General features: G+C 48.2%; 2 protein-coding genes across 6 annotated transcripts in view; both read right to left on the bottom strand.

Moving 5' to 3' along the window:
- Positions 1-397: 397 nt before the first annotated feature.
- SMIM12 (small integral membrane protein 12) lies at positions 398-4487 on the bottom strand. 4 transcript variants are annotated; one of them, XM_042997271.1, is made up of 3 exons: positions 4374-4487; positions 4155-4216; positions 398-1455 (listed from the first exon to the last, which is right to left on the bottom strand). In XM_042997271.1, exon 3 carries the CDS (start codon positions 1448-1450, stop codon positions 1172-1174), a length of 279 nt encoding a protein of 92 aa, XP_042853205.1. In that variant the 5' UTR covers positions 1451-1455; positions 4155-4216; positions 4374-4487; the 3' UTR covers positions 398-1171. The 4 variants fall into 4 exon arrangements, with proteins under 4 accessions (XP_042853205.1, XP_042853204.1, XP_007092512.1 ...); XM_042997270.1 differs by having other exon boundaries at positions 4147-4216; XM_007092450.3 differs by lacking the exons at positions 4155-4216; positions 4374-4487 and adding an exon at positions 3709-4091 and having other exon boundaries at positions 399-1455.
- A 4558-nt stretch (positions 4488-9045) lies between these two features.
- Positions 9046-27135, bottom strand: part of DLGAP3 (DLG associated protein 3) — a 62468-nt gene continuing 44378 nt past the window's right edge. For both annotated transcript variants that reach the window (XM_042997231.1, XM_042997230.1), the window contains 4 exons: positions 12337-12821; positions 11301-11392; positions 10921-11064; positions 9046-10192 (listed from right to left, as the gene is read on the bottom strand). In XM_042997231.1, the coding sequence (XP_042853165.1) occupies positions 9974-10192; positions 10921-11064; positions 11301-11392; positions 12337-12821 (940 nt within the window). In that variant the 3' untranslated portion in view covers positions 9046-9973. The remainder of the gene's footprint in view (positions 10193-10920; positions 11065-11300; positions 11393-12336; positions 12822-27135) is intronic.

A 27135-nucleotide genomic window follows, 5' to 3' on the forward strand; every position in this document is an offset into this window, starting at 1 on the left:
GTAGGATTGTGAAGACCATGTGATAAGATAGAAAAAATGATTACGATATGAGAAACTATGTAAAGAAAGAATATAAAATTAAGTGGACAATAATGTAAAAATCTTAAAAACCTATGCCAAGAATTAGTGAAAGGGAACAAAATGCTACCTTTGTAGTTGTACTAGAGCCCTAGCTGGGGTTGGGCATGGGGCTGACCCTTTTTAAATCTCTACCAAATGTTCTTTAATGTATATATATATATTATTTTTATAGGGAAAAATGTAGTTCTGTGTACAACTGGGAAATTTGATAGCAATTCTTAAGCTCCCTGGTCTACACTGAATTCACACTTTGAAATATCCTATAAGCCTCTTCCCATCATGATAAAAAGGATGCTGGGAACCTGCACGTCCAGGACTCACTGCCTGGGCCCCAGAGCCCTTAGTTAAAGGCCAGTATTATCCACCCCTGAAGTGCCTGCACTTGCATAACTCCTAAGGAGACCCCAACACTATCTGGAAGATAGGATTCAATCAATATGGTTCTCAGATGCCACTTTAATCAAGTTTTGTACCATACAGTGATGGGGGGGGGGGGCGGTGAAAAATCATGACTGTTTTCAAGCAAATTCACCTGTCCCAAGGCAAACTGCCTGGACTTCCAAGAACAGAAAAAGGCTTTCCTCCCCGAGGAGTCTCTTTCCTGACCTGATAGGATAGGATTTCAGGAAGAATGAGCACAGGAAGAGGGCAAACTAGTGAAAGAAGCCAGGTAGCTTTTTGAATTCTTCCCAGTGCACACAGGAACTAGGCCTGCAGGCATGCCTCCTAAGGCAGCCCCAACTCCAGCCCCTCCCCCTCGAGGCCGAAGAGCCTCCCCGCAGAAGCAGACGGCCATCGTTTATAACACTTCTCCCAGCAGCACGCCCAGAAGCGCAGAAGCCTGCGCACCACACAACGGATGCAACCTTCAGGCCAGAACCCCCAAGGGCCTTTCCTCTTCACTGGCCCCTCGGCTGCTCACGTGTCTGCCTGGCAACAGAACAGCAGCCAGTATGTGCAAGGCTGGGTGGTGCGGGAAGGGCCAGAAGAAGCAACAAAGCAAATGACATGTGGGTTCTGGAGCCGGGTAGACACGGTGGCAGGGCCACTCATGGCCCACAGAAGGACCCATGGGGCTCTGTGTCCTCCATTAGTTCTTCTCCGGGCGGTTTCTGTTCAGGACAGCTTTAGGGGCAAATTCCAGCTTGTCCTTAAGGCTCACCACCTGGGTGTGGTCCTTGCCTAGCAGTTCATCCAGCTTGCGGTCCTCCCGGCGCTCAGAGATGCTCTTCTCCTCCTCCACGGGCTGGGGATCCTTTCCCCGGATGAACCATTCCAGGTGGTAACCCACAGCCCCGACCACAAAGGCCACAGGAAATGTGACATAGGGAGCATAGGTACGCACCACGGTCCAGAGCACAGGCCACATGACATCTGCAGAAGAGCACAAGGCCGCGTTAGGGAGAAACCAGCACCCCCTCTTCCCCGAATATGGACAACCCAACCCACTGGGGCTCTCCACTTCCCAGGCAGCCTGGCACAATTTACTGAGCATCCACCCCAGGCAGAGTAATCCAAGAGGGTACCTTGCTTTAGGCAACAGTTTGGGCCCTGAAACAACCTAGGCAGTTTTCAAAGACATGATTGTTAGGGAAAGGGGGAAGAATCTCTTTTATGTACCATGCTCTTTGACAATTACACAACCATGCATGGCAGTGTTCCCCACAAGGGAACCTCTGAGCTTACCTACCAAAGATTCAAGTCTGTTATTGACCCCAGGCCCTGCCTCCACAGTTTGCCAACATTACAGAAATGGACAAGAGCCTTTCTCTGCTCTATGCAGTTTCACCATGAACACAGCCAGCCATAATTTTCCTACCATGTGTAGTCCCACTGTGAGTCTCCTGGCTCCAAGATAATGAGAAGTAGTTTCTTTGCCTCACAAAAATAATAAGGAGCATATTTAAGTGGCCAAAACCCTAATTCAACCATTCTGGATGTTATATAATGATGATTTTTTCCTATTCTGACCTTGATTTCCCTAACAAGACATATGTATACTTTACAAAACTGCTGCCCAAACCTCCTTCAAAATACGTTCTCTTCGGGGCACCTGGGTAGCTCAGTTGGTTAAGCATCCAACTCTTGATCTCGACTCAGGTCATGATCTCACAGTCAGGAGATCAAGCCCCACGTTGGGCTCCTTGCTGAGCGTGGAGCCTGCTTGGGATTCTCTCCCTCTCTCTGCCCCTTCACCCCCTCTCAAAAATAGATAGATAGATAAATAACAATATACATTCTCTTCAACCAAGCCCATACCCTCATTTTGCATAATAAACTCCTAAAAATATCACCAACACTGAAAAACTAGGGCTTGAGTTTTTCTGTAAAAAAAAAAAAAAACAAAAACAAAAAACAAAAAAAAACACTGTACAAGCCCATGGCAGAAAAAAAAAAAGGTGGAATGGCTCTGGAGCATCCTGAAAGTAAGTAAATTAAGCTCTTATATGCCAGTCCTTGGGCTAAGCAGTTTATATATAGTATTCCCTTTAATCGTCATGTCTACTCTAAGAAGTGGATGGCATTATCAGAGGGTTAACTAACTTGCCCAAAGTCTCAACTAAAAGATCATTCCATTTGCACTCTGTAGGTGTTTCTCCAACTTGGCTATCTCTGGTCTAAAGTGTACAACTGAAACGTCACCAAGGATAAAATGATTCTCTCTTTTGGGTTCCAATTCTCTTTGGAGAAATCCAGTGTTCTGTGCACCAAGACTATAATGGATCATCATCAAGGAAAAAAAACTGCAGCAGCCTCAAGGTTCCCCTCTGGGTCCTTTGTCTTAGCACCAGGCCCTATGCTGGACAAGTCACACACTAGTCATCACCTGATCTTTACAACACCTCTATGAGGCAGGAATTATCAGCCCAGATTTGTGTCTAAGGCCACAGTGGCTCAGGGACATTATGTTAACTTGTCCAGAATCACTAGAAGTGACACAGCCACAGCTTTTGAATCCAGGCCTCTCCAAACTTCAATGCTTGTGCTCTTTCTAGTGGTAAGAACACAGTGAAGACAGGTGTATTGTTTCCTCCAAGTCCTGGACTTGGGGAGAGCTTCCGGCAATTTCTTCCCATCTACTTGGCATGTCACTATCTGGAAGAGCTTCCCTCTTGGGCAAACTCTAAGATTACTCAGATTTGTGAAATCATAAGACTTAGAAGTTGTTAAAACTCCGCTGAAGAACCTCAAACCTAATACTTCATTTTCTTTCCTTTTATGCAAATTCCCTATAAGTAAACACTTACTCTAAACAGCAATCCTCCATTCAGATCCCTCATTTGCCGTCAAACATAGCAAGCATGAGTCCACAATTCATATCACTCCCCACATGCAGCAAAGGTCTCTCTGTCGTCCTGCCCACATTCTAATCATTCCCCAACTAGTCAATTCATTCATTTATTCAACCCTTAGAACCACTTTCTCTGTGACAGATGTTGGGCTGGCAGCCTACCCTACTTACCTGCATTTCTCAAAACACTTCAGCTCCAAGAGAGCAAGGACCATGTCTGTGTGCACCACCACCCCCGCCCCCCGGCCTGGTACAAAGCTCCCCAAAACAGTTTGTTGAATGAATGAATGACAGCTCAGACAACCCGCCAGTGTAAAATCACAGCAGTCACCCACCCCCTCGCCCTCAAAAGGCGGCAGGAATACAGCAGGCTACTTTTCTGATTCCAAGAAGCTATATACTCTCCAAGTCATCCCTGGGGTATCAAAATGAAAGCAGCAAATACTGGAACGTATTCTTTCCGGCCCAACACAGAGGGAGCCTGAATGTCCGGTAAAGGTCAAGTGGGTTCCCGGGAAGCCTGTCCTTGTGCCGGCGCCCTGGAGACCCAATGAGACCCGAAGCCGCAGTTCCGAGATTTGAGAACTGTAAACAAGGGCAGATGAGATCTGACAGGGTGGAAGGACCGACCCTGACCGTCACTCGAGACCAGCCCAGAGATGGGAGCGCAACTGAGGTCCACGTCCAAGTATCTGCCCTTCTCCCTCCTCTGGGCTCCCAGGCCCTGCCCGTTATCCCACCACGCTCGTGGCCTTGTCGGCGTCCGTTCTCACCCACGTGCCTGAGGCCGAGAAGCCCTGGTCGCAAAGGGTCTGCTGGGAGCCCAGACTCAGCTTCCGAGCCCTGAGAAGAGAGGAGCTGTCAGGCCGGGGCGGGAGCAGACACTCGCGATCACCCTTCCCTAATTCAGAGGTCACTGCCTGGAGCCGTGCCCCCGGCAACGGGCGGCCCCGGCGGCCGCTCTGGGGGAGGGAACTGCCCGCCGGGACCGCGTGCTCACCTGCGCCGCAGCCCGCACTGCACCGTCAGGGCCCCGTCCTCCGCCCGCTCACTCGCCTGGAGCACCGACGTCTCCACTCCCAGCGGCCCGCAGGCCCTCGCCCCGGGATCCCGCCCACCGGCGCCTGCTCTCTCGGAGCGCGGCGATTGGCTGAGCTCCAGCCAGAGAACCAGAGGAAGCTAGGCGTCCTCAGCAGGCCCCGCTGCACAGAGAAGGGTACTGCGCCCCCTGGTGGTGTGGAGGTTTCCCAGTGACGTTAGCACGTGCTTGTCGCGGGGAGAAAGTGGAAGGTCATCCATTCTTTATTCAACTGATGTTTATTAGGCGTCTTCTAAGACCTAGGTCTGGGCACACAAAAATTAAAGACAGATTCCTTGACTTCAAGATCTTCTTAGCAGAATATAGTCTAGAACTCTAAGAACGCTTCAGAGCTGGGCTAGCTTTCTAGCCATGTGACCTTGGGGGCATTATTAATCAGCCTGCGCCTCCTTTCCAGCTTATGCATAAAGGTAATAACACCTATTTCACAGAAAGTTGTGAGGGTTTGATGAGATAATGCATGTAAAGTGCTGTGCCAGGCACAGAGCAACAGGGAAATAAATGGTACTATCGTTGGTATACAAAAAATTGAAATGCAGTAAAACCTAAGTCTTACCTGACCCCTCGGATACAAGTATTCACTCCCCCTGTATCCACTATGCCCTGTACAGACACGTATTTGATCACATACAGTTGACCTTCGAACCACAGGGGTTTGAAACTGTGTGGGTCCACTTATACACGGATTTTTTGCAATAAATACAGTACAGTACCATAAATATATTTTTTCTTCCTTATGGTTTTCTTAATCACATTTTCTTTTCTCCAGCTTATTTTATTGTAGGAAGACAGTACATTATATATATATAATATACAAGATATGTGTTAATCAACGGTTATCTGTAAAGCTTGTGGTGAAAAGTAGGCTATTGGTAGTTCAGTTTTGGGCGAATCAAAAGTTACACACGGATTTTCGACTGCTCAGGAGGTGGGTACCCCTAATGCCCTCATTGTTCAGGGGTCAACTGTGTAGAGAAAAACACCAAAGCTCAAGTTCCGTAACCCCCCACTAGCCCCTCTGACATCTGTTCCACGAGTCTCAGCCAAGCATGTTTATCTGTAGGACGCAGGCTAAACTCATATTCCTCCATGCAGACCAAACAGTTCACACCTCTGTGCCTTCTTTTACTATGCTTTTTCATCTACCTGGAGTGCCCCTCCCACCTTTCTTTACCAAAATAGCTCTGGCTCATTTTTCCAGCTTCAGGGACACCTCCAAATAGGAAGCCTCCTAGATTGCTTAGGGCATCACATTAGCTGCCCTTCCTCTATGATCTCAAAGAAGTCAGTGCTGGAGTGCCTGAGTGGTTCAGTCAGTTGAGCGTCCGACTCTTGATTTCAGCTCAGGTTGTAATCTCACGGTTCATGAGATAGAGCCCCGTGTCAGGCTCTGCACTAACAGCCTGGAGCCTGCTTGGGATTCTCTCTCTCCCTCTCTCTCTGCCTCTCCCACCCTCTCTGTCAAAATAAATAAATAAACTTTTTTTAAAAAAAGTGCTACGCTCTGGAAGTGGAGATAGGGAGAAAGGAACAGTATAAAGAAACACGTAAATGTGTAAGAAACCATTATTAGCAGAACTTGTTCCTCAAAAGAGAGGAGAAGGAAATAGAATTGCCTAGAATAATTAGCATTCAGTCAGCCAATCCACATGTTCTAGGCAATGGGGATGCAAAATTGACTGTGACTACCCCTGTCCCAGGAGTTTTCTGAAGAGATTGCTCGGCCCTGAAAGCAGAGGGGTCTATGAACTGCCAAGGGAGTGACAACAGAAGCATGCACAAGTAGCCCAGAGGAGGAGCCCAAGAAGAATCAGAGAGTGCTCACCAGAGGCACCTACCCTTGAGCTGAGTCTTAAGGGATGGCTGGTAGTTCCGTCAAGCAGAACTGAGTGGAGCTCTAGCGTACAGACTTAGGAATCAAATGTGGGTTCAAATTCTGGCCCTGCTGCCTGCTAATCTCAGAAAAGCTGTTTACATTCTTTGTTTAAACACAGGCAATAAGTTCCCATCTCCTAGGGTGGTTCTGAGTATTATATCACCTTCTGTGTATAAAGTGCTTGGCACAGTGCTTGCCCCCACCCCCACCCCCCGCCCCGAGTGCTCAGTAAACGGTCACTGGTATGTTCAGTATTCCCCAAATTGCTTCCTCCTTCTGTAATGTCTGTGTCCACTGAAGGCTTTACTTATTCCCTAAGCCAAAAACCTAAATGACACCTTCAAAATCTCTTCATCTTTGCATTATTCCCCAAACCCAGCTTATGCCTTCTGGAATGTCTCTGAAGTTCTTCATCATCTCTTACCTGGACCACCTTAGCAATTCCCTGAGTGGTCTTCCTGCTTTCCATTGTTCCCCCCAGTCCATTTCCACTCTTAGCCAAAGGGTCTTTCAAAACCTTAAATAAAACCTTGAAATCTCCAGCTAAAACTCCCTCTCTTCCCATGGGTCCCTTCTGGCCTCTCTCTGAGCCTGTCACCTACTGCCAGTCTCTGCTCTTCCCATGACCCCACATACACTTACCCTACCATTCGTTTGCCCCAGCTGGTCCCTTTGCCTGAAATGAACGTCCTCCCTCTCTTCCTCTGCTGCAAAACTCTAACTTATTCTGCAAGACCCAGTTCAAAATGCCCCTCTTGCAGAAAGCTTTCCTAGAATCAACTGGCTGCTGGAGGCTCTATCTTCTGGTCTCCTCAGCCCCTCTGGGAGAGGCCTCCCTTTGTATGTACCTGTCTGTTTATATGCCTGGCTATGGCCAAACAGGGAGCAATTTAAGCAAAGGGACTGGATCTAACCCTTCACTTGCCCATGGAGCCCAGCACATCTCCCCAGGCCTCAACATCCAGGGACTTGCTGCCACATCAGCCCCACATGGGGAGATTTAGACGTCCTGTCTGTAGCAAGATGCCCATTACACTTGTTCAGGGCTGTCCTGTTCCTCTATGCCAGTCCCATATACCTCATGGTCCTGGAAAACCCAGCCCAGTTTCTGGGAAAAGACATCGACCCATAAAGAGCTGTATAGTGCAGATGGTAAAACTCAGACGAAGCCACTTCTCAGCTTTGTGATTTGGGGTAAGTTTAAATTCTGAAAGCCTGTTTTCTCAGCTGTAAATGATGGTAACAATATCCACTCCAGAGGATTGCTCTGAGTATCATCCAGTTCAAACCCAATTTTAGAGATGAGAAAACTCCATCTCAGAGAAGTAAAGTGACCCAGCCAAAGGCTCACTTGGCAAGTCCAGGGGAAATAGACAAATGGGCATTTCTAGTTGAAACTTTTGGACAGTCATCCAATCTAAATGTTCTCAAACCTGGCTGCCCATCAAAATCACCTGGCACACTTGTTAAAGACTCATTTGGGGGCAGAGAGTCTATTCACAGTCTTGGACAGGGCCCAGGAATCTGTTTGGGATCAGCTCCAAGCTGACTCACTTTGGGGAATTTGGAACATATAGGGCTCCTCTCCACCTTCCAGTGGCCTCATCTAGGCGTGTGTGTGTGTACGACCTCATGCTTTTCAGGTGGTCTCCCACACCAGCCTGGAAAATAGCTGCTTCTGCCACTCTCCTATTCAAAACCCTTCCGTGGCTCCCCGTGGCTCTCAGGACCCAGACCCACTCTCCTCAAGTTGACCCAAAAGCCCAGCATGGCCAAGCCTTTGCACTCCCAATGCTTTCCCTCCTCCTGGCCTTTGCACAGCTGTTATCAGACCTTGGAACATTCTTCCCAGCCCTGGCACTGCTCCAGTGGCTCTTTCCAGCATTCACCCTCATTCTGTAACTGCTTGTTTACTTATCTGTTTTTCCCATAAGACCGTTAGTGCCATAGGATAGCAACTACACTTGTTCAGGGCTATGTTCCAGGTGCTGGCCAGTGCCAACAGTGGTTCTTGATAAATACCTGCTAAATAAATGAATGGGAACTGGCTAGTCCAATGTGGCCCAAAAAGGCAGTCAGAGACTTGGATGGCTCTTCTTCCTGCCTCAGGGTGACACATCAACCCCAAGGACCAGAAGGGGTTGCCAGACAGGGTGGGAGCTGTCATCAAACCCTTTCTGGACTGGGAAAGCTGTAGAGCTAAAAGCTCACGGTTTGGCATTAGACAGACCTGGGTCCACCACTCTGAGCCCTGCCTGTGACTTTGGACGGGTCACTGAACCTGTCCGGGGTTTCAGCTCTCTCACCTGTCATAAGGATGAGCTCTATGCATGTAAATCGCTCTCCCCCTGCCTGACCCGGAGCAAACATCCCATAAACATTAGCCATCACTACCAGGTCTGGGTTTCTTCTTAGCTTCCCAGGAAAGTTCTGTTGCCCCCCCCCCCGCACCCCCCCCCCCCACCAAAGTGCCCACCCAGAGGAGGCATCAGAAAAATGCGACAACACTAAATTGAATAATGTTTCTGCTGCTGATCAGTAGTGAGTGGAACAGAGGGAACACCGGACCGTTCGGGGAAGGGAAACCAATATCCATCCATGTCTAAGAATAACAGCAAACCCTGTTTATTGAGCGCAGGCCTGCCGGTGAACCAGGCTTTGGACTCTGGGCTGCCCTGTTGGTGGAGGGAAGCCTGGGAGCATTGAGAGGCAGAGAAATGGACTAAACTAGGAGGAGGAGTGAGGAGGAAACCCTTCTTCACTGCCCCCGGGCCCCTCCAGTAGGGCTCAGATCCTTCGCAGCCACCAGGGGGCCGAATCCCCTTTGCCCCAGCTGGCTCAGGCGACTGGGCTCTCCCCATATCAAAAGAGCGGCTACCGGCCTCCCCTCCCACCACCCACTTCCCGACCACCCCCGGCTCCCATGCACGGGGCAGAGGTGGCTCCTTCTGGAGAGAGCAGCCGGCTCGAGTGCAGTTCTGCCGTTTTATTTTTCCTGGGATACTCAAGGGGATGTGGGAACAGCCACAGGTGTGGTGAAGGGAAGCCCCGTCTCCCCTCCCCAGCAGCTGGGAAAGGGGAGAGGCCCAGGCGCCCTGGTCCTGGGTTGGTCCAGCCACTGTGGTCCCTGGGCCCGGTGGGCTGAGGGCTGAGGGTGGAGCCCCTGGGAGGGTGGGGCAGGCTCCTAGGTGGGGTTCGGGATTCTTCATAAAAAGCCACGAAGCTTGATCCCCACGAAGCCCAGCCCCGCGGGGTGGGGGGAGGGGTGGGGGGGACGCAGAGCCCAGATGGGGGACCCGGCCCGGCCTGGCCCGTGGGGGGTAGTAATGGCAGAGATGGTGCCCGTGGGGAGGAGGTGGGGACGAAGCGTCGGACCAGGAGGGAGGGGAGTCCAGGTGGGGGCGCAGGGCGGAGAGGCACGGCCCCCAGCCCAGCCCGGGCGCCTTCGCGTGGGGTCAGGAAGGTAAAAAACCCACGAGAGTGTGACGGGCAGGAGGGGCCGGGGCGTGCGGTGCCGGCGGGGCGGGCGCACGGGGCGGCCCGCGTTCACAGTGACCTCGACGCTGGGTGTACAGTACGGGTAGAAAACCGCGGGCCCGGGCCCAGGCTGGGCGGGCCGGGCCGGTCACAGCCTGGTCTGGGCCTCGGGGATGTAGATCTCGATGCTGTCGGCGCTCTCTGTGGCCGAGCTGTGGCGGAAGGAGGCGGCGCGCTTGGCCGCCAGGAGCCGCTTGCGCGCTTCCTGCCGCTGCCGGTCCACCGAGTCCAGGGAGCGCTCCTTCACCGGCACGCCCCGGCCCCGCGAGGGCTTCTTTGGTATCGGCGGAGGGACCTTCTTCTCCTCCTGCCGGGAGAGGGGGCGGCGGCTCAGTCTGGAGGTCGGGGTCCCCCCACCCCCGATCCCCAGCTCACGCTCCCGCCTCGCGTGGGACTGACACCAGGCTCCCGCGCGGGAGAACCGTCCGAAGGCGTCGCCACCGACGCCGGCCAAGAAGTCCCGGGGGTGCTTGCGGCAAGGTCAAAAGCCACTTTTCATTAAAAATTAGGAAACCGGGCGCCCCCTGGTGTCGCCGTTCGCGACTACTCGCATCAGAGCGCTCGCTCCTCCGAGACGGTGGGAAGTGAGCGATATCCCCCCAGTCGGGAGGAGAGCGGCTTCCCTGACTCGTGCAAGGAAATGGGGGTTCGCTACTAGACGTCTGGGCCTCATCACAGACAACCTCTAGTGAAGTGAGGGCTGACGGGCCCGCCAAGGTCCCCGCTGTGCCTAGGTCCAAGCTAAGGGCAGTCTGGAATTTCGCTCCTCTGTTTCTTCAAACTACAGCTGGTCCTAGGCGGCTGCAGCCACCTCGGGGCTCTGGCAGCTCAGGCAGTGATGAGCACAGGGCCAAGCAGATGGCAGTGACCAAGAGTGGGATCATATTGAAAGAAGATGGTCACCATCACCTGTCCAGGACTGCCTTTGCTCCCTGTGAATGTCCTCTGTTCCCCTGCCTCTCCCCACAACAGGTCTGTCTGGGGAAGGGCATTTTCCAGAGTCTGTCCTTTTGGCTTGAAGGGACTCTCCCCTACCTTAGGCTCCAGGAGTTTCCAGCTGTTGGCCTTAAGTTGCTGTAGCTCCAGGAACTTGAGGGTCACATCCTCGATAGAGAGCTGCAGGAGATCCCAAAAACCCGCCAGGTCCTGGAAGGTGGGCACGGGGAACGCAGTGGGGTCCTTTAGTGGAGAGAGACAGACGAGAGGCAGCCAGTCAGGAAGATCTGTGCCCCAGCCAGGACCAGAGAAAGCCCCATCCACCCTCACTGTCAGGAAGTTCAACCTGGGACAGTGGGGTGGGGGATGAGAGACAGGGAGACAAGAGCGAGCCCAGGCCTCTCCCTGTTGGGCACAAACACCTGGTCTCACCTCCAGGCATACGCACACCTGGTAGGCTCTAGCCCATGGGCACTCACCATGCTTTGCTGACACAGCCGGAAGAACTGCTGAACTTTCTGGGACAGGAGAAGTTGTGTACTGCCCACGGCACTGCGGATCTTCTCCAGGACTGGAGAGCAGAAGGAGATTCAGGGAAGGGCCGGATGACTCTCCTTTCCCAGCCTCCAAGATGTCTGCCCTGAATGACTCAACCTTCCCTTATCTGGCACTCTCTGTCTGTCTGTCTCCTCCAGTCCCCTCCCCATCCCATCCTCAAGTTCCTAACAAACAGCTCCTACCCCGTTTCACCAGGCCAGCTGTATCCTCAGACACCAGTGTTTCTTCCTTCATACAACCTCCATTTCGTAAGCACCTATCCTCCTGTGTCTCTCTTCCCTCCCATGTCATGGAACAGACGGAAGCCAGCCCCAACCTGGCCCTTTAGGCTTAGCCAGGCACTAGCTCGATGACCACCATCGGTCGAATTTTGTCACTCATCAGTATAGGACTCCTTGGCTCATTAAGAATTATGGAAATTTTCATATGCCTGACTCTTGTCTTCTTAGTCACTATTCCATAAATGTAGGGATTCTGACGTATGACTGTCTCCCCTCAGATGGATTTGCAGAGAAGGGCCATGGCTTCCCTCAGTCCAGGGCTGTGTCTCCTTCACCTAGGCCTCAGACAGTGATCTAACATCATGCACTGCCTTGCCCTCTGCCTTGAAGTATGGTCCCACTCGCTAGATCAGACCTGGACTCCCACACCAGCTCAGATGAGAACAGAGTCCCCTTGATCCCCATGGACTGGGTGACTTGGACTGGCAGCCATCTCCTAAGAGGCCCAGCTCCTTCATCTGGTCACTTTCCCTGTCCGACCTTGACCTCAGCCTCTGAAGCTGCTCCCCACTTCCTTCCAAGAGCTCCCAGCATGCCATGCTGCCAAGGGGAGACCTATGGAGGTCAACGTCCTCACAGAGGCACACTCAAGCCCAACCAGAGGGCCCCCCTGTTCCACGGCTCTCCGCCCACCCCCAGTGGTGATCTCTTCGCGCACACAGGGTCCCCCACTCACTCTCCTCCGGCAGCTCATAGTCCTCCGCCTCGCGCTCCATCTGCTGGCACCAGTGCTCCAGCTTCTCCACCTCCGCTCTCAGCATCTTGATGAACCACTCGCCATCCCGAGGGCAGGGGGACGTGCGGCCTGAGTCGGGGAGGCTACGTGAGCCGCGCTCCATCCAGGAGTCCCGACGGCTGGACCCGGGGCCAGGGGTGGGGGCAGGGGCAGGGCCTGGTGACCCATCGGTGGCCGGCGGCTCGTACGGCAGTGGGTAGCCCTCGCGGTAGGCCCACTGGCCCTGTGTGTGGACCGTGCGGAAGACTGAGTAGGTGGGGGCCCGGGGCCCGGGCTGGGGCTCAGAAGCGTGCCTCTGGAAGGAACGTCCGAACTGCAGGGCCTTGTCTTCTGTGGCCACTGTGGCCAGGCCAGCCAGGCCCTCCAGCTCCAGGTCTGCCTGCACACCCGCCGTCACACTGTTGGAGCGCTTGAACCTTGCCCGCCTGGTGAGAGAGGTGGCTGTCATCCCTGCCCCTTCCTGCTCTCATCGCCATCCTCACCCCCACCCCAGGCCCAAAGGAAAAGGAAGAAGAAAAGAAACCTACAATGTGATGGACACGAATCCACGACCTTGAACTATACTAGCCCTTGCAGGTGGGTACAGAATTCCTGTTGCACTGCCTCTGGACAGGGGTGGTATTCAGAATATTTAACAATCTGTACTCGGTGGGCAGAAAAGATGCTGGCATACAGCAATCAGGATGGACGCACCCAAAGTGCTTAGAGCACGGCCTTGCAGAAGCAAGGGGCAAAGCAGTAGGGCGAGAGAGGGACCAGGGTGGTGGCTCTTTACCAATGAACACAGAAACATTTCAGCATTTGGACAAACAGCATGCCTTTGCTAGTTTACAACAACTGCCCGGGTTTGTCTTCAGCCCTTCAGAAACGAGTAAACTAAGGCCCAGAGAGTAAGGCCCAGAAACTAAGGCCATTGGTCACCCAGCTACAAAACAGCTGAGCCAGGATTTGGACCCACGGCTGCTGGCTCCACAGCCCAAGCATCTCCCAGCACACCAGCTGCTGGAACATCAGGAAGAACTGCCTTGGAGCGGCCGGAGGGTGGGGGGAGCCTGCAGCTGAAAGGACTTCTCTAGGGAGCCCCACAGCTCAGCCCAGAGCCTGGCCAGACACAGTCAGCCAGTGCCAGTGGAGTTGAATTAAGTTGTTGGCAGGAATGACATAGGGCCTGGAAATTTCTTGTCTTTGAGTTAATATGCAAATCCTCTGCAAAACAGAAAGTCAGTTGGCTTTCTTCTGTTTCACCCCCTCCTCAGTTCAGAGTTCTTTCCTATGAAGAAGTCAGTAGCCTCTGAAGTGCATGGAGCTGGGGTCAGACAATGCTTGAAGAAGTGGGAGTCAGGAGATGTGGGGGTGGTGGGGAGGGGCGAACAGAAGTTTGACGTCTGGAAGTTTCCAGACCAAAAAAGAAAGACCCATATGTCCTAAGCTACCTCCACCCCATTACGGTCTAAAAAGAGGGGAACTTGGGGGACCAGCTCTAGGGACCCCTCAAGCTTCCCAGGAGTCTCCTCCAACCCCCACAACTTCAGCCTTCCTCTTGCTGCCCAGGCCTCCTCTCCCTGCCTGCCTTGCCTGCCTGCTTCCCTCCAGCTGGCGGGCTGCCTGCTGGGAGCCTGTTGCCATAGAAACCAGGCCCAGAAGGATGCTGCAGGACCCAGGAAAGAGAGATGCACTCATGTGCAGTCTCCAACAAGCCCTATGTCCCAACCCCCACCCAGAGAGACAGAGAAAGCAAGAACATATCCGCACTGCCTCCCACATGATCTTTACCCTGGCATCTGCTCTGTCCTGCCCTGGTCAAGATTTCTATCAGCCTCTGCCTTGATGTTGGACCAGACTCCTTTTAAGACACTTCCGTCTCCACTCAGCACAGCACCAAAGAGAAGCACTAGATGAGGAACCAGATCTGAGTTCTAACGCTGGCTTTGTTGCTGTGTGCCTTTGGGGAGTTACTCCCCTCCATCTAGTGTGTAAAATATATCATACAATATATGTAATTATACATAAGCATACATGCACACATACATCCTATATAAAATGATAGGAATGGACCAATAATCACTAAGGTACTTCCTCTTTCAAAAATTATACCTTGCATATTTTCAGATCAGGGGCCCAACATTCCCTCACCACTGAGGGAATGTTCCCTCCCTCCAATCCACTCAGGATTGGAGCAGTCTTCCTAAAGCTGATCTCTGCCCAGCTCATTCCCATGCCCCAAACTCTTCCATAGCTCCCCACTGCCAACAACATAAAGTTCAGGTTTCCTCTGCTGGCATTTCCCCAATGGTAGCATCTAGTCTGGAAGCAGTCCTCTTCTCTAACCTCACCGCCCCCTGCATTCTCCTTATTCCCCAAGTCAATTACACTGGCCCTGACTCTAAGCCTTTCTGAAATGGTCTTCCTCCTCCTCCTCCTCCTCCTCCTCCTCCTCCTCCTCCTCCTCCATCCCTCCCTGTCCATTCCCTACTCAAGTCATGTCTTCCTCTGTGAGCCTCCTGATTGCCCCCAAGACCATCCTCAGCACTGTATCTCCCTCAGCAGCCTTCTTGCATTTGGAGACAGCCCCCCCACCCCCCACCCCAAGTTCAGTTAAATTGTTCTCGGTTTCAGGTGAGAGTCTTGTGTGTCTAACTGAACTGTTGGGATGCACTTTCAAAATATCCATCTTGAATATTTCTGTGCCTCTGAGCTCCCGTTAACCTTTGGCTCCTTCAGAGCTCCAGCAGTTGCAAACCACACAGGTAAAGGTGGGACTTACCCCAGTAAAAGACATTATTGAAGACCTGCCTTCCCTGTTTGCCTCCCTGGTACCCTCATGGAACATGGCTCTGTCCTTCAGCACCACTGGTGTGCTGCCTTTCACCTCTGAGGGGATCCTGAGAAGATTACATTCTGTCTTGATGGAAACAGGCCACATGGGCTGGAACAGAAGCTTGCATAAGTGCCCCACGCTGCCTCAATGAAGCCTCTTCACCATGTCTGCCTCGAGGAAGACCAAAAAAGTTAGAGCTTATGGGAATCCTAGAAGCACAGTCTTTACCAATTCTCCCAGCAGGGGGCCAGAAAGTGGCAGAGTTTCAGCAGGAGTCAGTCAACCTTGTGCAAGTGGTATTTTTCTTTAATTTTTAAAAATATTTGTTTATTTTTTGAGAGAGAGACAGAGACAGAGCACAAGCAAGAGAGGGGCAGAGAGAGGGAGACACAGAATCTGAAGCAGGCTCCGGGCTCCGAGCTTTCGGCACACAGCCCGACGCAGGGCTCAAAACCATGAACTGTGAGATCATGACCTGAGCCGAATTTGGTCGCCCAACCGACTGAGCCACCCAGGCACCCCATGCAAGTAGTATTTAAAACCAGCAGTGTAAAGCACCTGGCTGGCTCAGTCAGTGGAGCATGCAGCTCTTGATCTGGGGGTTGTTAGGTTCAAGCCCCATGTGGGGTGTAGAGATGACTTAAGAATAAAATCTTTTAGGGGCGCCTGGGTGGCTGTCGGTTAAGCATCCAGCTTCAGTTCAGGTCATGGTCTCATGGTTCATGAGTTCGAGCTCCCCACCGGGCTTTGTGCTGACAGCTCAGAGCCTGGAGCCTGCTTCGGATTCTGTGTCTCCCTCTCTCTCTGCCCCTCCCCAACTCACTCTCTCTCTCTCTCTCTCTCTCTAAAAAAAAAAAAAAAAAAAAAAAAAAGAGTAAACATTTAAAAAAAGAAAAGAATAAAATATTTTTTTAAATTAAAAATAAAAATAGAGAATAAAACCAGCAGTGTGGGACATGATCACCTAAGAAAAGAGCAATGGAACAGAGATAGAGATGCAAAGCTCTGGGGAACATGGACATTTCATGAGTGGATGGAGACAAGTGGATGCCCCAGAGGCATCTAAGCCACAGAGGAAGAGGAAGAAAACCAGGGGAGAGTCACCTAAAGGCAGAGAGAGGACAGAAGGGTCTCAAGAAGGAATGAGCAATTGACATGGAAAATACAGCCAGTTGAGAATTAAAGGTGTCTACTGATTTGGCAATATGGAAGCCTCGGGAGACCAGGGCAAGAGCCAGTTTGGTGGAGCATGGAGCCTGAGGCAGATGGCAGGAGGTTGTCAGGAGGTGGAGAAAACTAGGCAAGGCAATTCTTTCAAAAAGGTTAGTTGAGAAACGAGGAAGAGAGAAAACAGTATACCTTTAAGGGAGCGATATTTTGTCTATTTGTCAATTGTATCTCAATAAAGCCGGGGGGAGGGGAAGAGAGGGATATTTTGTCTAGAATGGTTCTCCCATGCCATATCTTGACAGGAGAGAACCTACAGGGGAAGCAGCATAATGGTCAAAGAGGTCCACGTCCTAGCTCCTGGAACCTCTGAATAGGTTACCTTCCGTGGCAAAAGGGACTTTGCAGATATGGTTATATTAAGTATCTTGAGACGAGGAGAAAAGTCTGGATTATCCTGGTGTGTCCAATTTAATCACAAAGGTCCTTATAAGTGAAAGAGGGAGACTGGAAAGTCAGAACCAAAGGAGATGGGATGAGAGGATCAAGGCTGGAGTGATGTAATGTGGGGACTCAACCTGCCATTGTGGCTCTCTGAAGACAGAAGTGGGCTACAAGGCAAGGAATGTGGATAACCTCTATAAACCAGGAAAAAGTGACACAATGGATTCTTCCCAGAGCTTCCAGGAGTCCTGCCAATACCTTGATTTTAGCCCAGTGAAACACAGTTCAGACTTCTGACCCCTAGAAAAGTAATATAATAAAAATGTATTGCGGCACCTGGGTGGCTCAGTTGGTTAACTGTCCAACTCTTGATTTTGGCTCAGGTCATGATCTCACCATTCACGAGTCTGAGCCCTACATTGGGCTCTGCCAACGCTTCTCCCAAGCGAGAAGCCTGCTTGAGATTCTCTGCCACCCTCTCTCTCTGCCTCTCCCTCCTACTCACATGCATGTTCTCTAAATAAATAAATAAATAAGTAAATAAGTAAGTAAACAAATACTTTAAAAAAATTTTAAATGTATTCTTCAACGCTGCTAAATCTGTGATAATTGATTATAGCAGCAATAGGAAACTAACACAACCTGTAAAGAAAAACTGATTGGAGAGGAAAGAGGCAGTAGTCAAAGGACCAAACATAAGGGCAATAAATAATAACTAACATGCTTTGAGCACTTAGTGTGTGCTAGACTTAGCATTTTGCATAAAAACATGCTAAGTCCTCAAAAACAGTCCCACGATAAGAGTGTCAGTATCATCCCTACTTACAGATGAGAATACTGAGGCTTAAAGAGAACAAGTGGCCTCTTAAGATTAGACCGTTATCGGGGCGCCTGTGTGGCTCAGCCAGTTGAGTGCCCAACTTTGGCTCAGGTCATGATCTCACAGTTTGTGAGTTCAAGCCCTGCGTTGGGCTCTGTGCTGACAGCTCAGAACCTGGAAACTGCTTCAGATTCTGTGTCTCCCTCTCTCTCTCTGCCCCTTCTCCCACTCATGCTCTGTCTCCATCTCTCTCTAAAAAATAAATAAACATTAAAAAAAATTGGGGGGGGAGGGCGCCTGGGTTGCTCAGTCAGTGAAGCATCTGACTTCAGCTTAGGTCATGATCTCACGGTTTGTGGGTTCGAGCCCCGCATCAGGCTCTGTGCTGACAGCTCAGAGCCTGGAGCCTGTTTCAGATTCTCTCTCTCTCTCTCTCTCTCTCTCTCTCTCTCTCTCTCTCAAATAAATGAACACTAAAAAAATGTTTAAAAATTTTTCCCATAAACATATGGCCAACTAATCTTTGACAAAGTAGGAAAGAATATCCAATGGAATAAAGACAGTCTCTTCAGCAAGTGGTACTGGGAAAACTGGACAGTGACATGCAGAAGAATGAACCTGGACCACTTTCTTACACCATACACAAAAATAAACTCAAAATGGATGAAAGACCTAAATGTAAGACAGGAAGCCATCAAAATCCTTGAGGAGAAATCAGGCAAAAACCTCTTTGACCTTGGCCGCAGCAACTTCTTACTCAACATGTCTCCAGAGGCAAGGGAAACAAAAGCAAAAATGAACTATTGGGACCTCATCAAAATAAAAAGATTCTGCACAGCAAAGGAAACAATCAGCAAAACTAAAAGGCAACCGACAGAATGGGAGAAGATATTTACAAATGACATATCAGATAAAGGGTTAGTATACAAAATCTACAAAGAACTTATCAAACTCAACACCCAAAAAACAAATAATCCAGTGAAGAGATGGGCAAAAGACATGAATAGACACTTCTCCAAAGAAGACATCCAGATGGCCACCCAACACATGAAAAAATGCTCCAAATCACTCATCATTAGGGAAATACAAATCAAAACCACAATGAGATACCACCTCACGCCTGTCAGAAAGGCTAACATTAACAACTCAGGCAACAACAGATATTGGCGAGGATGCGGAGAAAGAGGATCTCTTTTGCACTTCTGGTGGGAATGCAAGCTGGTGTAGCCACTCTAGAAAACAGTATTGAGGTTCCTCAAAAAATTAAAAATAGAACTACCCTACAATTGCTCTACTAGGTATTTATCCAAGGGATACAGCTATGCTGTTTCGAAGGGGCACATGCACCCCAATGTTTCTAGCAGTGCTATCGACAATAGCCAAAGTATGGAAAAAGCCCAAATGTCCATCGATGGATGAATATATACCAAGAAGATGTGGTATATATATATATATATATATATATATATATGTATATATATATATATATATACACATCCATTATATATATATATGTAATGGAATATTACTCAGCAGTCAAAAAGAATGACCTCTTCCCATTTGCAACTACATGGATGGAACTGGAGGGTATTATGCTAAGCGAAATTAGTCAGTCAGAGAAAGACAAATATCCTATGACTTCACTCACATGAGGACTTTAAGACATAAAGCAGATGAACACAAGGGAAGGGAAGCAAAAATATAAAAACAGGGAGGGGGGAAAACATAAGAGACTCTTAAATATGGAGAACAAACAGAGGTTACTGGAGGGGTGGTGGGAGGGGGGATGGGCTAAATGAGTAAGAGGCATTAAGGAATCTACTCCTGAAATCATTGTTGCACTATATGCTAACTTGAATGTAACTTAAAAAATCAATAAAAATTCAAAACAATTTTTTTAAAGATCAAAACCAATTTTTAGTACAGTCTGGTCATGGAGACCAGCTCTGACAGCAGTACACTCCATTGCCTCCCCGGGATTGTGGGAGAGGGGCAGCTTTAATCGGGAAGAGGAGTGCCCTAACCTCAGGCAGGACTGATGGCAGAGGAGGGGAGGGATGCAAATAGGTGGGGGTCGGTGCAGAAGTGGAGAGAGGTCCCACAGATGACCCCAATCATTACAATGAAGTGAGTGGGCTGGATATTTGGGGGTGGGGGGGTCGGGGGAAGAAATGTGAATGAGCAGCTTTAGGGGGACGCGGCCCAGCAAAGTGGCTAAGCGCATGCTCCCTGGAGCCAGACTGCCTGGATCCAAAACTCAGCTCTACAGCTTGTGCCTCAGTTTCCTTGTCTATCAATGAGAATGATCACAGGATTCTGGTGAGATAATATATGTAAAGAACTTAGAACAGCACCTGGCCTACCCATTGTAAGCGTTAGCTATTGTATGGAAAGGCAGGGAGGTTTATAGCTCTCACTGAAAAGAAAGGGAGCTAGACAAATACAATAGTGGGAATGTAGCACTGAGAACCCAGTGAGGGATTGTAGTTATTAATTATTGTGATTGCTGCTGATCACTTCCATCTGTTCTCACAGGGCATTCTGAATAAAACCTCTTTTGTACTCCAAAGCACATTGTATTATAGTTAGTTATTTGCATTTCTGTCTCCCTTATAAATAGAGCCATTCCTCACATAAACGTTGGCTGAGTGGTTGGTTGGTTGGTGGATGGGTGGGTGGGTGGGTAGGCTGGTTGGAAGGAAGGGATGGTAGAGACCACTAATCATCCCCCAATATCCATCCTCCCTTTCTTCCTTAGTAATAGAATACCACAGTTTTAAGCTGGACACATGGCCACTTTGAATAACAATTCTCTTACCAGTCTCCCTTGCAGCTAGGGATATATAGACCATATAGCTAAGGTCTAGCTCACAGGATATAAGCAGAAGGGGTATGTGCAACTCCCAGGAAATGTTCTTAAAAGGAAAATGTACCCTTCTTTGTTCCTTCCTCCTCCCTGCTGACTGGAATGCAGATGTGATGGCTGGACTCAAGCAGCCATCTGGGAATATGAGATGGTAGCCAAGTGCTAAGGATGGAGAAGTAATGAGATAGAAGAAGCCTGGGTCCCGACACTGCAGAGCACCTACCAGCTCTCAACCTAATCTCTCTAGACTTCTTGTAAGCAAGAGGAAAATAAACTTCTGTCATACTGGGGGTTTTCTGGAACTTACAGCCAAACCTAATCCTAACTCTAACAGATGAATTTTCAGTCCAGGGCTTATGTCCCTACTTAATTCTGTTCTTGGCAGTATTTGCTGTGGTCTCACCAATAGCTGTAAACACAGGATATAAACTGGCTTCAGTTGTGAATCATCACTACTTCTTAACAATGCCTGTCACAATATTTTCTCCCCAAGCTTTTTTTTTTAATTTTTTTTTTACACTTTATTTATTTTTGAGAGAGAGAGACAGAGCACAAGTGGGGGAGGGGCAGAGAGAGAGAGAGAGGGAGAGAAAGAATCCAAAGCAGGCTCCAGGCTCTGAGCTGTCAGCACAGAGCCTGATGCGGGGCTCGAACCCACAAACCGTGAGATCATGACCTGAGCCAAAGTCGGACATTTAACTAACTGAGCCACCCAGGCGCCCCATCTCCCCAAGCTTTTTAACAAGGTTGAGGAAGCCTCCCCCCTCGAGCTCTTTGGGGTGACAATGATCACATTCCTGATGATTCTGGAAGTTGTTACATGGTTACTTCAGAGAGACATTTCTACTGTGATTCTCTAAGGGATAACACAAAGGGCTCTGGGAAGAAACTGGTTTATCCCAAGAGACACAGCGTCCAAGGAATGCTCAGCATTCAGGAGTTGTCAAGAGGTTTTGCCAGGAGTATGTGGCAGCAGGCTGGCGGGGGTGTAAGGAGGGAACTGGGCAGGGAGGGGGAAGGGCACTGACATTTCAGCAAGGTACACCTATTGTACTGGCTCCCTCTCTGAGAAAGCAGCTAAAGGCTTATACATATCATCAATCAGGGGCCTTGAGTCCACCACCCCAGCCTGGGGACTAAGACAGTAACAGGTGGGGCCAAGGTAGGAGATTTAAGAAGAGCAGTTAAAGACTGAGGAATGGAGGCCACATCCACATCCAGGGCTTGTGGTCAATCAGCAGTGCATTGCTTTCGCATGACTGCTCTGGGAGTACAAATTCATGAGGATGGAAACTTCCTTCCCAGGGCTCAGGGGCTTCTATTCTTTCAGTACATGCCATTCCCAAGGCCCCAAAGTCAGAAATTACCATGATGCTAAGGAAAGGGGGGGTGGGGGTGGGGTGAGGAGGGGGCTGCCTTCCTCCCATAGAGTTCTCCAGGTGGCCCTGTTTGGGCACAACTGGGTATAAGTAGGGTTGTTAGATAAAATACAGGAGCCCCTGTTGAATTTGAATTTCAGATAAATAACAGGTAATTTTTTAGTATATCTCATGCAATTTGGGGGAACTCCATATACTAAAACCTCTTCATCGTTTATCTGACAACCAGACTTAACTGAGCATTCTGGTGTTTTTTCTTTATTTTGTTTTCTTTTTGCTAAATCTGGAATTTAAGATAAGCTCTTAATAGGAAGGATCTACTGGTAAAAGGAGGGGATTCCCATAGTTAGAGTTTGAAGCAAAACTCATATGGTTTCTATGTTCTTAAAGGGCCCCAGGAATAGTCTTCTAACATTTAGCAAGGTCATGTGATACATTCTTTTTTTATGTTTATTTTTATTTTTGAGACAGAGCATGAGTAGGGGAGGGGCAGAGAGAGAAGGAGACAAAGGGTCCGAAGAAGGTTCTGTGTGCTGACATCAGTGAGCCCATTATGGGGCTCAAACTCATGAACTATGAGATCAAGACCTGAGCTGAAGTCAGACACTTACCCAACTGAGCCACCCAGGCATCCCCGTGCATTCTTTTTTTTTTTTTTTTAACGTTTATTCATTTTTGAGACAGAGAGACAGAGTGTGAGTGGGGGAGGGGCAGAGAGAGAGGGAGACACAGAATCCGAAGCAGGCTCTAGGCTCCGAGCTGTTAGCACGGAGCCCGACGCGGGGCTCGAACCCACGAACCGTGAGATCATGACCTGAGCTGAAGTCAGGCACTTAACCGCCTGAGCCACCCAGGCGCCCTCCCATGCATTCTTTTATCCTGGCCCAGAGTATGCTGGGTCTGGGTAGACAGGTGCTGTAGGATGCCCTAAAACAGCCCTGGTAACTGTTTCTTAAGTATGCTCCCTCCCACCACAGGGACTTAGCACATACTATTCCTTCTGCCTACAACACTCTTATCTCCCACTTTCACCTCGTTAAATTGTATTAACCATTCATCGAGATCTCTACCCAAATGTCACTTCCTCAGGAAAGCCACGCCAAACCCTGACTAGGTCAAAGCCCCCTACGATACACTCTCAACTGTGCACATACCTCTCCTTTGTGGCACCACCACAGCTGTACTTCTACATCATTTATGAGCTACTTAGATTTAACATGGCAGTATGCTTCACAGGGCAGGGGCTGTCTGGTTCCACTTACCTTTGTATCCTCAGTGCCCAGCATAGTACTTGACAAATAATAGGGGTCTAATAAATGTCTGTGGACAAATGAATCTTAGTTGGGGGTGCAGCAGAGATGGAACTGGAGAAGCACCCACAGCCACCCATCCCTGTGTAGTTCTAAGCCAAGTCACCACGGATACGGGCAACTGGAAAAACCCACTGACAACAGGTCTAAGGGGCAATAAGTCTGAACTCTTCACCCAACAGGTTGGCAGGGAACACACTGAAAGGCAGAAGAGGAGAGACCTTTCCTTTCTGGCAATTTCTAAAACCAACGGGCAGAGAGAGATGACAGATACTGGGGCCAGTAAGACAGGAGTAAGAACAAGAGAGTCCAAGAAAATGGGGCGGCAGCAGGTGGGGGCTCCTGGATGTCTGCCTGGAAAGGCTGCTGGTAGTCATGGCTCACTTTTATGTACCATTTGGGGCATGGTGTGTGGTAAGTCAGACTTAAAGTGCCAGGGACATAAGGGACAGAAAGGACAGTGCAGGTGGACAACTAAGGATGCCTGCAGCAGACAAGCAAGGGAGCCTGGCCAGAGAGATGCGCCAGATTTCTTCTCTCCCCACCTGTCACCCCCTTGGATTCCCAGCATGATCACCTGTCCCGGGCAATTCAGCTCTTTAGACATTTATCCAACACCTTCTCCCCCTCACCAGCTCACCCCACCAAGACCCCACGAATACCTACACAAGAGCAAGAAGGACCTCCCCTCAGCCTGTCCCTGTCCTTCCATGACTTTGCTCCAAAATGCTTCTCAAATTGGTCTGCTTCTCTCTGTATCTACTGCTATCAGCCTAGTCCAGACAACTGATCAATACGGCAGACTGAACTAACTTGAAAAGCTCCCACTCACACACACACTGAAACACAGAGAAATACTGGATAAAATAAAGCCAAACGGTGTTTCTGCTATAGTGCCAAGCTTGAAAATAGAAAGAGAGAAATCATCAGGTACTAGAGACAAAAAGGAAATTCAAAACCTAAGAAGTGAGAGGGAATCTAAGCCAAGTGAGCCACAGGAATAGTGGGCCAGACATATGCTAGAGGCTAGATGGTAATGCTCAGGGAGGAAGAGAGGAAAGCCCCCAAACCCGTGCATCCTGGGGAGCTGGAAGGAGACCCCATGTACAAAGCCAGCAGCCACGAAGGGTCATTTTACTTACAAACATGGACTAGAAAATGCAGGTCATGCTTCAGAAATGTGGCCTGGAAGTCCGTTTTGTGTGTGGGTATGAGTTACAGTGAGTGCTAGCACTGAAATCCAGAAACCTCAAGAAGAGACATGGGCTCTACAACTGGTCCCAAGCTGAAGCAGTACTTCAGCACAGAAAACGCTGAACGCACGAGGACAGAGTGGGCAGTAACAAGTAATAGTGAACATGTAAGTTGGTCTAAAATATGCTTGTAAATCTAAACTATTAGACCATGAAAGATACAAGAACAGCTGCTTTAGCAGAGTTTTTTTTAAGGAGGTATAGTCAAAATACTAAACAAATACAACATGGAAGATAGGAAGAGGGAGTTAAGAAGGAAATTAAGGTGTTCCAAGCTTCTTGGTGTTTGCCCATGAAGGGTAGAAATACTCACTGGTTTTAGACTTTAGTAGAAAAATATGAAATTAAGTATATTTGCTAAACATTTGAGGAAAATCACTACTAAAATGTAAACTTCCAAAGCAGTAGAAGGAAAAAAGAAATAAAGTAAATTTGATCAGTTCAATAGAAGGCAGAGAAGTAGGAGAGGAGGAAAGCAAAGAAAAAGCATGACGGGGTGCCTAGCTGGCTCAGTCAATACAGCATGTGACTCTTGATCTCAGGGTCATGAGTTCAAGTCCCATGTGGGGCATCTATGCTTACTTTAAAAAAGAAAAAAGGGGGGGTGTAGAAAAGGCATTGTTAAAGAGATAAAAATAAATCCAAATAAATGAGTAATCAATATATATATATACATATATATATATATGTATATGTATATATATAGAAATAGACTAAATACATCTACTAAATGTTAGCCCTACACTGTTTACAAGCAACAGATCTAAAAAGGATATAAGGAGGTTGAAAATCAAAGTATGAAAAAGGAGATTTTGGAAAATTAACCAAAAGAAAACAACCATAATGATAAAATTAAGCAAAATAGACGTCAAGGCAAAAAACTTTAGTGAGGATGATCAGCAGCCTATTTAATGATCAAAGGGGCAACCCACCAAGAAGACATAACAATCATAAGCCTGAATACTTCTAAGTAGCACTCTCAAACTGAAGAAAAAACTAATAAAAGTACCAGGGAAAATGATACATCCACAATCATGGTGAGACATTTTTAATACAACTCTCTCAGAACTGGCTAAAAAATTTAAACAGAAATCAAAGCTAAACATTTGAAAAATATAATTTAGAAGTCTGACCATTTATATAATAAATGTATATATGAGAGAGGAAGTCTCAACAAATTTTAAGGAATAAAAAATATCATACAGAATGCATACTATTACCACATGCAGCAAATTTAGAAATTAGTAGTGGAAAGACAGCTCCCCACCACCCCCCACAAAATAATTTGGAAACTAAAACAAAACAAAACAAAAACTTGTAAATAATTCATGGAATTCACAGGTGAAAAAGGAAATTATGATAAAAGTTACAAACTATTTAGAACTGAACAATAAAAATACTGCATCTCAAAATTTATGAAGTACAGTTATAGCAGCATAGTTAAAAGGAAAATTTATAGCCTTAAAAACACATGTTAAAAAATAAGAAATAGTGTTCAGGAACCTGTAAAAAAGTCACAGAAGATAGGAAAAAGAAAAATAATAACACAAAAGTAAAAAAAAAAAAAAAAAAGGAAACATTAAAGATAAAAAAGAAAGAATAGAGATGCTAACGACCCAAAAGCTAGTTTTCTTAAAGACTGATAAAATATAACTTTAAGGGGCACCTGGGTGACTCAGCTGGTTAAGCATCTGGCTCTTGGTTTCAGCTCAGGTCATGATCTCCCGGTTTGTGAGTTTGAGCCCCACATCGTGCTCGGGATTCTCTCTCTCTTCCTCTCTCTCTCTGCGCCCCCCCCCAAAATAAATAAATAACTTCTTCTAAAAATATATATATCTTTAAAATATATTAAAATGATAAACTACACAAACCTCAGACAACATTGATCAAGAAATAGAGATCGGACATACATATATGGTATTAGGAATGAAAAGAAGGGGCATAAGCTACAGATACAATAAAAACTTATAAAATTATAACACTATGACAAAGAATATTTGTGCCAAAAATGCTTTAAAACTGCCATTTTGGGGTGCCTGGGTGGCTCAGTTGGTTAAGCATCCAACTTCAGCTCAGGTCATGATCTCACAGCTTGTGGGTTCAAGCCCCATGTCAGGCTCTGTGCTGACAGTTCGGAGACTGGAGCCTGCTTCCGATTCTGTATCCCTCTCTCTCTGCCCCTCCCCCACTCATGCTCTGTTTCTCTCTCTCTCAAAAATAAATAAATGTTATAAAAAATTTTTTTAAACTGTCTTTTTTTTTTGTATAATGGCCCATTTCTTAGAAAAATATAAATCACCAAAACTGACTCAAGAAGAAAAAGAAAACCTGAATAGGTCAATAACCATGAAAGAAACTAAAGCTGTAGTTCAAAAAGTTTCTCCTAGCCCCAAAGGCATCAGGCCTAGATAGTTTTATGGGCAACTTTTACCAAAACGTTAAGAAATAGATAATTCCTACTTTACACAAATTGTTCCAAAGAACAGAACCACAGATAAGGCTTCCAAACTCATTTTAGGACTCCAGCATCACCTAAATGCCTGAACTGAATAACAACAATAAAGCAAAACCGTCATCTAATATCACTTATGAACACAGATATAAAAATCTTAAAGTAGGGGCACCTGGGTGGCTCAGTCAGTTGAGCATCCAAGTTCATCTCATGGTTCATGAGTTCGAACC

This window comes from Panthera tigris, chromosome C1, assembly GCF_018350195.1.
Source record: "Panthera tigris isolate Pti1 chromosome C1, P.tigris_Pti1_mat1.1, whole genome shotgun sequence".
NCBI lineage: Eukaryota > Metazoa > Chordata > Mammalia > Carnivora > Felidae > Panthera > Panthera tigris.